The 13755-nt window shown below is 47.0% G+C and overlaps 2 protein-coding genes and 1 long non-coding RNA gene across 3 annotated transcripts in view; 2 read left to right on the top strand and 1 right to left on the bottom strand.

Annotated features, from left to right (window-relative positions):
- LOC309476255 (uncharacterized protein) overlaps positions 1 to 13755 on the top strand; it is a 38268-nt gene that overhangs the window by 10924 nt on the left and 13589 nt on the right. The window lies entirely within an intron of this gene.
- Positions 220 to 13209, top strand: LOC309476769 (uncharacterized protein). The gene is made up of 11 exons (XM_082139927.1): positions 220 to 559; positions 9622 to 9745; positions 9986 to 10229; positions 10329 to 10602; positions 10684 to 10861; positions 11011 to 11087; positions 11453 to 11633; positions 11759 to 12007; positions 12118 to 12289; positions 12497 to 12645; positions 12738 to 13209. The coding sequence occupies exons 1-11, from the start codon at positions 293 to 295 to the stop codon at positions 12914 to 12916; spliced, it is 2094 nt and encodes a 697-aa protein (XP_081996053.1). The 5' UTR covers positions 220 to 292; the 3' UTR covers positions 12917 to 13209.
- LOC309476770 lies at positions 12923 to 13695 on the bottom strand. Its single transcript, XR_014198350.1, has 3 exons — positions 13607 to 13695; positions 13331 to 13485; positions 12923 to 13059 (listed from the first exon to the last, which is right to left on the bottom strand). It is a non-coding gene; the product is annotated as an uncharacterized lncRNA (long non-coding RNA).

Genomic DNA, 13755 nt, shown 5'->3' with positions numbered 1-13755 from the left:
TACAATTAATTGAGTGTGAAACCAGACCAACGCTGCGGGAGGCGCCGGGAACTAGCGCACTCGGGTTCGGACCGCAGCAAACGAACCCAGTGGAAAAACGCCCTAAATCTCGTTTTTGAAAAACACCCCTGAAAAACGGGCGAATCTCCACATAACACCAACTGTGACGTAACCGATGGGATCATTAATATGTACGCCTCCAAAATTTGCATAAGCCAAGCCCTTTCAGAGCTACGGTGCTACACGGAACTGCGCTGCGCAGGTGAAGAATCAAGCGAGCATCTTAGGGCAAATGGCTGATCATGGACATAGATGTTATGTACCAGGCTGTGCAGGGGATGTGACGACTTTTCATACACTTCCCACAGAAAAGCAATGTCAACAGGCGTGGCTGATGTTCATCTATAATCGGATCCCGCAAGAGTTTAATTCTAAGTTGTTTGTTTGCTCTGCTCATTTCACCACGGACTGTTTTGCTAACCTTGGACAATATCAAGCAGGCTTCAGTCAGCGTATAATGCTGAAGAAGGGGGCAATTCCAACTATAGTCCAGCAAGTGGTAAGTAGTGATCATTTACACTTGTGTTATCTGAATCAAGCGTAAGATCCTAGTAAAGTACGGCAACAAATAGCAAACTCAAACTAGCATACACAACGTTAGCTAAATAGTATGACAAAGTAACTGTTATTTACGTTGAGGTTCATATTTATTGCCTGTATTGTCATATAACGTTAAATGTGCAAAGTAATACTGTGGATGCAGGGCCGGCGCGTCCATATAGGCGAACTAGGCAACTGCCTAGAGCGGCACTTTTGTAAGGGCGGCAAAATGTGTACCAATCGGGAATGAACAATTCACAAAATAGGCTATATGATTTGCTGAGCTGCCGCTGCGCCGCCCTGCGCCGCCCCGCGCCGCCCCGCCCCCTGCTCTCACGAGTCATGACTCATGACTGAGTGATGGGAAGTTCGGATAATTTTACTGACTCTCTTGTTCGATCTCGTTCATAAAAATGAACGAATCTTTATTTGAGTCATTTCGTTAATTTAAGTGGCTTTAAATGTTACACAGCCAAAATCCCCGATCACATCCACCTACGCATATAGTATATGTATATATTTGCTTCCTCTTGGCCTAAAGTGTTCCTGCAACGGGAGTGTTCTCTGGCTAGAGCGCAGAACAGCGGAGTTTGTATGGACAGAAGTGCATGCCTGAGCTTGTGTTTTGGGTTAAGCTGCGTTGCTTTGACATTGTGGAAAATATAACAATAGAAACAAAATATAGGCTATTAGCCTTTTTACCCATTATTATCAATCTAAATTAATCTCGATTTTAATTTAACTTAATTTCGTTTTTCTTTATGTAAATTTAGTTCCCTTTCGTTGTCACTCCGAGTTACGTCGGATGACGACGAATGGGGGTTTCGCTTAGAAAGCCTATCAACTTCGAGTATATAAAACGAGCCAATGGCAAAGAAATGCCATGGGTCTGCGGAATTTGCATAGCGTAACTCCGCCCCACCCTAGGGGTATATAAGGAAGTACGCTGCAACATGCAGATATGTTTTCGCTTCGGAGCCAAGTTGATTCACTTCACTCCACAGCCAATTCTGAGTTATCTCTATTCTCTTCGAGACGAGCCTCTCTCCAGGTGTTGGTGTGACAGCGAGTTCCAGCGAGTGCACATTCCCTGCTTATCTGTGCAGTGATTTGCCAGAGTTTGTGTGTTCATCTCCCTGGTCGCTTCAACACTTGTGGAGAAAATCTCCTTTCTAAAAGAGCTTGCACGCGGCACGTCTTTTTAAAGATGCCTCGCCCGTGCACTTCTGGTTGCGGTCTTCTGGTTTCTGACTCTGATGGGCACAATCGCTGTCTTGTGTGTCTGGGTATTGAGCACGCTAAGGCAGCGTTTGTGGATGAGTCATGTTCCCACTGCGGGAACATGCCCATCGCACGGTTGCGATCGAGACTCAATGATATTCGTGTGAGAGTCCCCTCATCCGCACCCCGATCTAGCAGCTCCGAGAGGGCTGGTACTTCGGCTGGCGGCCAGGGTGATCTGAGGGTTACGGTGTGGAACAAAGCGCCGACTATTCCACGCTCCACACCGTCCTCTAGCGCCGTGCAACCCGCGAGTCGTCCGAATGAGCCCGCGGTACAGTCCTCTGACTTGCCGCGGGTCTCATTCGGCGCTCCAGAGGAGGATTCTATGTCGATTGCTGCATCACAAGGTGGGCAGGAGTCCTCGGGAGAGGAAGATTCGGCTGTGCTGCCACCTTCGGGTGTCCCAGCATTGCCCGAGTCTGATCCCGAGCTGACGGCCATGCTTTCCCGGGCAGCCGCGGCCATTGGGCTCGAGTGGTCCCCGCCACCCGGTCCAGTGCGCTCGCGGCTGGACGATTGGTTTTTGGGTGCGGCCGCTGATCCTCGTCAGCGCCCCACCCCGATTCCTTTCTTCCCGGATGTGCATGAGGAGGTCTCGAGGTCCTGGAAGGCACCCCTGTCTTCCCGTGATCGCTCGACGGCCTCCTCCGCCTTTCCTCCTCTCGATCAGGGGGCTGTCAAAGGGTACACTGGGGTTCCCCAGGTTGAACGCTCTGTTGCGATGCAACTGTGTCCTCAGAGTGCTTCTTCCCGCGGTGACCCAAAGCACCCCTCCAAAGCCTGTAGGTTCTCCTCCACCCTTGTGGCGAAGGCCTATAGAGCTGCGGGGCAGGCAGCCTCCTCACTGCATGCCATGGCAACACTCCAGGTCTACCAGGCCCAGATGTTGCGTGACATGCACGAGGGGAGGACTGACCCAGGGCTCTTTGATGAGCTGCGTGCCGCCACCGACCTCGCTCTCCGGGCGACGAAGGTGACCGCACGCTCCCTGGGTCAGGTGATGTCCACCTGTGTGGTCCAGGAGAGACATCTGTGGCTCAACCTGGCTGATATGCGGGAGGCCGAGCGAACCCGGTTCCTCGACACCCCCATATCCCAGGCTGGCCTCTTCGGCGGGGCAGTCGAGGACTTTGTCCAGCAGTTCTCGGCTGCCCAGAAGCAGACTGAGGCTCTCAAGCATGTCCTGCCCCGACGGCCCGCTGCTGCCCCCCAGCCGTCGGCACAGGCGCCTCAGCCCGCTCGCCGCCGTGGACGCCCTCCCGCGGTTCCCCTCCCTCCCGGACGGCCCCAGCAGCAGCCTCCATCTGGGCCGCCTCGTGGAGGAAACTGTAGGAAGGCGTCACAGCCCCCTCCAGCCCCGCGCCCCGCTAAACGCCAGGCCAAGCGGCGCTCCTGAGACGGGCTGCTCAGAGTTGGCGCTCAGTTCTGTACAGGAGACGGTAGCAGGGCCGCTCCTTCCCCCGGTGGAGGGCCGGGGGAGAATCCTTGGTTTTCCCACCCCCGCTGCTCGTCCCTCGACGGGCAGCACCCTAATGTGGTTAAAGACAGAACTGACATACCCATCTCTGAGCACACAGAGTTCTCGGATGGCAGTGCGCGACGCTCACGGGCCTCGCCACTCTCATCCCCCTCTGTCGCCAGACCCCTGCCAGAGCATGCCCCCGTGGGACGCTGGTCCTCCCCTGGCATCCTCTGGCAGGACGCGGCTAATGACCGTGCCCCCGCACCGGGCCGCTATGCCACCCACGCCTGGGCCGGTCATTCCGCCTCGCTGCACCACCGAGGGTACGTCTGTGGTCCGCATGACCCCGCTGGTACAGTTTTTGGGAGCCTGGTTAGAGCTTCCCAGACTGTCCCGCTGGGTCGCGAGGACCATCAGGCTCGGCTACGCGATTCAGTTCGCGCGATCTCCTCCCCGTTTCAGGGGAGTCCGCTTCACAATGGTCGGTGGCAATGCCCCTGTCATGAGAGCGGAGGTCGCCACCCTACTGGCGAAGGGTGCGATCGAGATTGTCCCTCCAGCCGAAATGAGGTCCGGCTTCTACAGCCCTTACTTCATTGTACCGAAGAAAACCGGTGGGTTACGGCCAATCCTGGACCTGCGCGTCTTGAACCGCTCCCTTCACAGGATGCCGTTCAAGATGCTCACGGCCAAACGCATTTTCGAATGTGTGCGGCCGCAGGATTGGTTTGCAGCGATCGACCTGAAGGACGCCTACTTCCATGTCTCCATTCTTCCTCGACACAGACCGTTCTTACGGTTTGCTTTCGAGGGGCAGGCATACCAGTACGCGGTTCTCCCTTTCGGGCTAGCCCTGTCTCCTCGCGTCTTCACGAAGGTCGTCGAGGCAGCCCTTGTTCCCCTTCGGGAACACGGGGTTCGCATCCTGAACTATCTCGACGACTGGCTGATCCTAGCTCACTCTCGAGATCAGGTTTGCGAACACAGGGACCTAGTGCTCCGGCACCTAGCTCGTCTGGGCCTTCGGGTCAACTGGGAGAAGAGCAAACTCTGCCCCGTGCAGAGGATCTCTTTTCTCGGTATGGATATAGACTCGGTCGCCATGTGCGCGCAGCTTACGAGCGAGCGCGCGCAGTCACTGCTGACTTGCCTTCGTCAATTCGAGGGCAAGAGTGCGGTCCCACTGAAACTTTTTCAGAGGCTCCTGGGGCATATGGCATCCGCAGCCGCAGTTACGCCGCTCGGGTTGCTTCATATGAGACCGCTTCAGCTTTGGCTTCGCGATCGAGTCCCGAGGTGGGCATGGCAACACGGCACGCTCCGAGTCCCAGTGACTCCGGCCTGCCGTCAGACCTTCACCCCGTGGTCGAACCTCAGTTTTCTACGGGCCGGAGTGCCCTTAGAACGAGCTTCCAGGCATGTTGTTGTATCAACGGATGCCTCCACCACGGGCTGGGGCGCCATGTGCAATGGACATGCTGCCGCGGGCTCCTGGACAGGTCCCCAACGCCTTTGGCATGTCAATTGCCTCGAGTTGCTGGCTGTACGCCTTGCCCTGCACCGCTTCCGGGCGTTGCTCAGGGGTCAACACGTACTAGTCCGTTCAGACAATACCGCCACAGTAGCGTACATCAACCGTCAAGGTGGTCTACGCTCCCGCCGTATGTCGCAACTCGCCCGCCACCTCCTCATATGGAGTCAGAAGCATCTGAGGTCGCTTCGAGCCATTTATATCCCGGGAGAGCTGAACCGTGCGGCCGACGAGCTGTCTCGGTTTCGGCCTCTCGCTGGAGAATGGAGTCTCCATCCCCAGTCGGTCCAGCTGATTTGGGATCAGTTCGGGGACGCTCAGATAGATCTGTTTGCCTCCCACGACTCGTCCCATTGCGACCTGTTTTATTCCCTGACCGAGGGCACGCTCGGCACGGATGCACTGGCGCACAGCTGGCCGCGGGGCCCACGCAAGTATGCGTTTCCCCCAGTGAGCCTTCTTGCGCAGACTTTGCGCAAGATCAGGGAGGACGAGGAGCAGGTAATATTGGTTGCCCCGTATTGGCCCAACCGCACCTGGTTCCCAGAACTAGTACTCCTCGCGACAGCACCTCCCTGGCCTATTCCTCTGAGGAAGGACCTGCTTTCTCAGGGACGGGGCACCCTGTGGCACCCTCATCCCGATCTTTGGAACCTCCACGTGTGGCTCCTGGACGGGACGAGGTAGGTTTGAGTACCCTACCACCAGCGGTGGTGGCTACCATCACTTCCGCTAGAGCATCGTCCACGAGACATGTCTATGCGTTGAAGTGGAACCTCTTCGTCAACTGGTGTTCTTCTAAACATCAAGAACCCACGAAATGCCCGATCAGTGTCGTGCTTTCCTTCCTGCAAGAAGGGTTGGAGCGAAGGCTGTCTCCCTCCACCCTGAAAGTGTATGTTGCCGCCATTGCCGCACATCACGACGCAGTCGAAGGTAAGTCCGTTGGAAAGCACGACCTGATCATCAGGTTCCTGAGAGGAGCGAGGAGACTGAATCCTCCTCGCCCTCCTCTCGTTCCCTCTTGGGACCTCTCAGTGGTTTTAACTGCCCTGCAGAGTGCTCCCTTTGAGCCTCTGCAATCAGTGGAGCTTAAGTTCCTGTCTATGAAGACAGCGCTCCTGGTTGCATTGGCCTCTATCAAGAGGGTAGGGGACCTGCAGGCATTCTCGGTTGACGAAGCGTGCCTGGAATTCGGGCCGGCTAATTCTCACGTGATCCTGAGACCCCGGCCTGGATATGTGCCCAAGGTTCCCACCACACCCTTTCGAGACCAGGTGGTGAACCTGCAAGCGCTGCCCTTGGAGGAGGCAGACCCAGCCTTGGCACTGCTCTGTCCAGTACGCGCCCTCCGTGCTTACGTAGACAGAACGCAGTGTTTCAGGACCTCTGACCAGCTCTTTGTCTGTCATGGTGGGAAGCTGAAGGGAAAGGCTCTCTCCAAGCAAAGGTTGTCTCACTGGATTGTGGACGCCATTGCTTTGGCTTACCAGCAGCAAGGTCGACCATGCCCCCTTGGTGTGACGGCCCACTCCACCCGGAGTGTGGCATCCTCTTGGGCTCTAGCGCATGGCGCCTCGCTAACAGACATCTGCAGAGCTGCAGGCTGGGCGACACCTAACACATTCGCGAGATTCTATAATCTCCGAGTGGAGCCAGTTTCTTCTCATGTACTCGCTTCAACTAGCCGGTAATAGATTCTGCTCAGGTGTCTTCGCTTGCTCGCCATTCCTCTCCACGGATGGGATACGTGCGATTTTCCTCAGGTGAGCCTCATAAGCCCTGAGTCTCCTCCAGCACTGACGATGTCATCGCCAGAGTTGCCACCGGCGGCTTTCGCGCTTGGCTAGGTGCCTCCATGTGCATGGTTCCCCCTCTGGGCGACCCCCACATGTGTATTTCCACTGTAAGCCTCTCTGAGCATGTGTCTTTCCCTTGGCAAGCCACCTTGCCACCCCTGGGGTTGAGATATTCCACCTGCGGCTGGATACCCCAGTGTTTCTCCATATGCAGCCCTCCGGGGTCATATGTGTATTCCAAGTCCCCCCCTTTGGGTTGGGCATGTTTGCATATTTCCACTGAGATATGCTTCCCAGTGTACCTTGGTTTAATCCTGTGTTAAGTAGGAGTCCTTCGTCCGTGCCAGTCTCACGACAGGGAGCTCACACTTACGCAGGGCACTGGAAGACAGTCGGGAGGTGGCGTGATTACACTGGGAACCCCATTCGTCGTCATCCGACGTAACTCGGAGTGACAACGAAAGGGAACGTCTCGGTTACGTATGTAACCCTCGTTCCCTGAGTAGGGAACGGAGACGTTACGTCTCCCTGCCACTTCCGCTGTACCGCTGGAACGCCTGAGTTCAGTCTAGGCTCCTCAGCGAAGACATATCTGCATGTTGCAGCGTACTTCCTTATATACCCCTAGGGTGGGGCGGAGTTACGCTATGCAAATTCCGCAGACCCATGGCATTTCTTTGCCATTGGCTCGTTTTATATACTCGAAGTTGATAGGCTTTCTAAGCGAAACCCCCATTCGTCGTCATCCGACGTAACGTCTCCGTTCCCTACTCAGGGAACGAGGGTTACATACGTAACCGAGACGTTTTTCTTTATTTAAATTTCGTTTTACTTTATTTAAATTTAGTTTTTTCTTTATTTAAATTTTAAATTTCGTTTTTTCTTTATTTAATTTTTTTTTCTTTATTTAAATTTCGTTTTTTCTTTATTTAAATTTTACATTTAGTTTTTTTCTTTATTGAAATTTTGTTTTTCTTTATTGAAATTTTGCTTTTCTTAATTTAAATCTACCCTTTACTGTGTCAGTAATTTGTTAGGGACTGTTCGTTTTTTATTTAAGGGGCCACCGGAGGAGTTTTGAGATCTGTTGTCAAAAAAGACATGACCCTCCCTTCGCCAGCAATACATTTTTCTATGACCCTCCAAAATGTTTGTGAAAAAAGGCATGACCCTCCCCGATAATTTATTGATTAGCCTACTTCTGTACTGGTTTGCGCTTTGCAAAGATGTTCAGATAGCTATTGTTTTTGTTTTGTTTTGTTTTTTAAACCATAAACTCTTGCTTTCTCATCTTACTAGGGCTGTAACGATAGACCAAACCTACGATTCGGTTCGTATCACGATTTTTGATTTTAGATTTGAAAAAAATCATGTTTTCGGTGCTGATGGTGAACATGTGGGTGGCGCTGCCAATAAAGCATCTAAAAGCTGTCACAAAGAACCAGCAAAAGTAATGATTATTAATATGTCAAATATAGCAAGGAAACATTTTAATTGTTTATTAATAAACAAGTGTTTTCTGTGTCGACTGCAAAGATGAAGTTGACGATGCGTCGCGATCTTCTCAGAACGCGCCAGAGAGAAATGCACATTTCATAAGCAGAAAGCAGTCTGTTTTTTTAATTGTTCTGTTTAAAAGTAGACATTTCAAGCTTTCTATATATTTCTCAGGTCTGTGAGGCAAGTAGCATAGCCTACCTTACGCTGAGTTTCGGTTCATTTATGAGACAAGAGTCCAGTTCACTCGCCCGCGCCTCCGTGATTATCTATTTTCTACTATATTTACTTCTTATTTATTAAATCCAGATGAAACATTGATTAAAATTAAGATACAATTAATAAAAAAACGAAATTCACTTTAAAGAAAGGCTTTGTGCTTTCTGTTTGAGGTCTCTGTGAAATTTTTAAAGTCGCTTTCAGAGCAGTCATGTCCGTAATGGAGAACTGTCACGCCTGTAACATTTTTTTTTTTTTTTTTTTTTTTTACATAAATGCAAACACGAAAAATAAAATAAAAATAATATTTTATGTTCTGTGGAGGCCGATCTTTATTCATCCGGTGGGTATATATATTTTGGTTTGCACAGTGTAATTTATAGAAGAATTACTAAAACATATTTTGTTTTAGTAATCCCTCCCCTATTTTATATAGACCCTCCCCTATTTTCCTCCGGTGGCCCCTTCCATAAATACCGAACGGTCCCTTAGTCAGAAAAATATAGACTACCTTAAAGTATTGCTTAATTTAACAGACATGTGTGTGTGCGTTTTATATTGCTAGTGCAGCGTGCGTCATAAGCCCTGCCCGCGTGAGGTGCGCCGCTTCCCGCTCGCGGTGTTCTGTAGTTTACTAAAAGTTTATTAATTCTGAACGTGTCGTGTCTCGCGTGTCCATCTATATTGCACCACCAAATGCTACACTGCACTCCCTTGTGAAGTCGATTGGATGAACGGTTCTCGAAATAATCAAAATGCAAACGGACATAGACACATAGAGATTCCTGCCTTTATTAGAGAGAAGAATATGTTCAGCACCCTCTCGAAGCTTTGAATATTCGATGTTCATTACTACCGCAGCTTCGAAGCTCAAAAAATGGTATTCGGACCAGCCCTAGGGGCGGCACAAATGTTTTTCGCCTAGAGCGGCAGAAGTGCACGCGCCGGCCCTGTGTGGATGTATGTGTAAATTCCCTATTTTTTTTCAAATGTTACTTTCGTGTATTTCATGAACATGTCAGGGGCTAACGTAACTACGCTGTTATAGTTCCTCACAGATAACTTAGCAGATAACTTAGCTCACTCAAACCTTGCTAGCTAACGTTAACGTACACCACAGAAGTTGATGCTACATTTATTTGACAAAGCATCTACCTTTAGTAATTTTTAAAAAAATGTTATACATTATAAGAAATGTCGTATGAATATTTTGCATGCTTGTATTTCAGAGTAACGTTACACCACAGCCCTTGCGTACTAATGATGTAGGCTGCCAAACAGATGATCTTATCCTCTTGTGTAAGGGAACACAGCTGTCTTCAAATACTTTGAGGTCCCACCTTCGAAGCAAAGGTAATTATTACTTATCATTAAGTGAATATGTGCTTGATTATAAGGACAGATTAATTGTGTACTATTATTAAATGCCAGCTTGTTTAGCTCAGAAAGTCAGCTGCTTATTGCAGTTCTATTCATAATCAATCAGATCCGACTGCAATAATGTACAGAAAAGATGACTTGTGTCCAACTATTGAATTCTTGTATGGTTTACCATTATTTCCCTTAATAATTATATTTATTTTTTACTGGTAGGCATACAGGTGACAGTGTCATCTCAAAGTGTGGGGGTAGGCACCACAACTACTAAAATGTCACAGGACACAATACATCCATTTACATCAACACCATTGAAAGCTTCAAGGCCTGTCAAAAGACCCCATGTTGAATTGGAGAATACAGAAATGATGAATATTTCCTCTGACAAGACTGATCCACAAGATTCTACATATGATCCTGCACGGTCTGTTACAGCCGAGACAGAATCATCACACGTTTTGTAAGTTATATTTCTCTAAAAATCAGCAATTAATACACAAAATGTGATTTTATATTCAGGTTGTCATTAACAAACACAATGTTTTTTCTTTTCTTTCAGTGACGCATCACTGCCATTCCACAAGGAAGCAAAGTACATAGTTTTTGAAAAATGTCTCCTTAGCCTGTTCGAGAGTTGTCCTGTTTGCACCAGGGCTTGCAATGTCTGCCCACGCAGAAGAGGGACCTTTTTAGCCATTGACCAACTGTGCCCTCACTGTGAGTTCTTCAGACAGTGGAGGAGTCAGCCTGTCATTGGGAGCACCCCTGTGGGCAACCTTCAGTTGTCTGCTGCCATCTATTTCAGTGGAGCTTCCTTTCTGAAGATGCAAAAGGTATTGTGTCATTTGTTACCCTCTAAATAAGCCAAAACTATACAGGACAACTCATTATTTCATAATTGTTTTTTAAAAAAGGTGTTCAAGGCGATGTACCTGAAAACGCATACATATGATGCTTTTAGAAGACATGCAAGGACATACCTTGAACCTGCTATCATATACAAGTGGAATGAGGAGCAAAATTTGCAACTGCAAAACCTGAGCCAGAACAATAATGTCATTCTTGGTGGTGACATGCGAGCAGACTCACCAGGTGCACATTTTTAATTCAGTTTTTCTTTATATGTATACAACTATGCATTGCACAAGTACTTGTAAATATTAAGATTACAATTTTTTTTGTCCTATAATTACCTCTGCATTATGTAAAAATGATCAATGAATTTATTTTTGTAATTGCAGGACATTGTGCGAAATATGGGAGCTATACTATGATGAACTTGCAGACCAACAACATAATAGACATACAGCTGGTGCAGGTACTTCAAATGCAGACTATGGATAACATACTATTGTTATGTATAACTACGTAAAACTTGTAAATATACCGTTTTTAAATGTCATGTGAGCAGTTGACACCTTTGCCTTTTGTATTAGTTTGTACAAATATTTGCAAATTTCAAAGATAAAATAATGCATACATAACATACACAGCAATTATTAAGTAGAGAAGTAATTTATGTATCTAATTGATGGAGATATTACATATACATTTTATGCTTGTGTGTTTCTCTTGAAACAAACTTTGTTGTATTATTTTAATTTAATACTGTGAAGCTGCTTTGATACAATCTGTATTGTGAAAAGCGCTATACAAATAAACTTGACTTGACTTTCTAATAAGAGCAACGAGGTAGGGGGAAGCTACCACATGGAGAAGGAGGGCCTTAGAAGAAGCTTGGACCTCCTCGAGGAAAGGGGTATAAATTTGGACTGCATTGTTACTGACCGTCACCCCCAGATACAAAAGTTTTTGAAGGATCGTAACATTACCCACTATTATGATGTATGGCACATGGCAAAAGGTAATCTTTGCGTCTTTGAAAGAAAATAAATGTGAAGTATTCATGTTTAATAGATATCTATATTTCCGAGATTACTGCATTAAAAAAAATCTGGTATTTTTTGCTATTCAATTTGACTTTATCAGGAATGTCAAAGAAGGTGGAGAAAATATCCAAAGAGAAGGACTGTAGTTTGGTGAAGAAGTGGCATAAGAGCATCATCAATCACCTGTACTGGTGTGCCAGCAGCTCTGATTCAGGAACTGAGAAGGTAGCCAAATGGACCTCTATCATGAACCACATTCAAGATATTCACACACATTCTGACCCAGCATTCCCTAGTTGTCAACATGAACAAAGGGTGTCTAAGGACAAAAGCAAGTGGTTTCATCCAGGTGTGTAACCTCAATGTGTTATTTCCCAAGTAAACAATAAAAAGCATGTTATGTTCATCTTACAATATTCATGTGTTTATATATGCAACATCTCACTGATTTCTCCCAAGGTTCAACAGCGCTGAATAAGCTTCATAGGGTCCTGATAAACAAGAGAGTCCTTTCAGATGTAGAGAAGCTGAGCCCACATTACCAGACATCAACTGTGGAGGCATTTCACAAAGTCATCTTGCACTTTGCACCTAAAAATGTTGTCTTCCCCTTCATTGGAATGCTATGCAGGTATGTCTTCTCTCCCTCACACATTGAACATAGTTCTGAACACAACACATATACCATTATGTTTGAAAGGGGACATACCCTTTTTTTGTGTTTTTAGTCCCCAACAGCGCCTTCCAGTCAGCAATGGGATGGTTAGGTTTAGGGTTAGGTTAGGGTTTCTCTTTGACAATATGAAAAATTTTTGTTTATGTTTGTCTTATCCGTTAGGTTGTACCTAGCAGCGATGCACTTCAATGAGAATGCTGTTCGGACACAATTGACAACATCTAAAGGGAAACTTGTATACAAGCTTCACTTTCCAAAGGCCAAAAAGGGAGGATACACCATCAAACCAGTGAAAACCGAGGCAACATTTTGTAAGCTTTTCCAAAAAAGTATTTATTTTAAACAATACTTAATGTGCAAATAAAAGGTATATTACAAAAAAAAAAAAACTTATACTTTACAGGCTATGTCATCAAACTGATGAATACAGTCTTTGAAGAGGTTGTCCGCGATCCCCTTCCTTATCTGGATGGCATACAGCAGGTTCTTGTGCCGCCGGACCTGTCTTCTCAGTTTGAAAGACCTTCCATGGAAGAAGCTGTTGCTCAACGCGTGTCACGTTTTAGTCAAGGGGGGGTCTGAATCCGACATACTGCCCAGCAGCATCAGGAAACTCTCTTCTTATACGCAGCACCACACATGAAGGGATGACAACACGTACACTTTGACCCAGAAAACCCCAGCACCAGCTGACAAACCACCTGTAGGACAGGTGTCTGCACTGCCTGCAGAGAAAGTAGTAGAGACAGAAAAATATATTTTGTGTTTTATTTATTATTTTGTTCACATGTCATTATGGGTCATGTATGTATGCTCTTGAGACACAATAAAAGCATCACATCAATAAATATATATCATTATTGCATGTTTCATCTTTTATAACTTAAAATCATACGGGATAGCTGTGCAATGCATTAAACTCGTGATGTAATAAGGCTGTAATATAATTCTATTAGATTTACACAAAATGTAACAAGTGTGTGAAACTGGCCATACCTTTCAAACCCTCTGATCCTAATACGACCATGGTCAGCTCTATATACATTCATTGCATTTTGCAAGGAATATAAATTGAGGCACACAGGTTCAAGGCCAGGATGGCCAATCATGCATGAAATTGTATTCGGCACTTGTGTCATTCTTCTTGTGACCTAAAAAAAAGAAGAAAATCATAATGGCACTGTTATTTATAATAATCTTTCATACTTTGGAAGAAGCACAAAGTACAAACATAGTTTGAATATATTTCTATCCAGTGTAGTAGTGAAATACCTGTGGTATTTCCTTGCAACATACATTTTCTCTCTCGAGGCCCATGCGTGCACAATTTCCACAAGTACACCTGTAAAAAAAGATTGACATTGAAGTAAGTTTTTGTAATTAATAGGTAAAGTAAAAATCTCAATAAAACAGCATAGTAA

Source organism: Leuciscus leuciscus, assembly GCF_965113295.1.
Source record: "Leuciscus leuciscus genome assembly, chromosome: 15".
NCBI lineage: Eukaryota > Metazoa > Chordata > Actinopteri > Cypriniformes > Leuciscidae > Leuciscus > Leuciscus leuciscus.
This window is presented reverse-complemented; position numbering and strand designations above follow the sequence as displayed.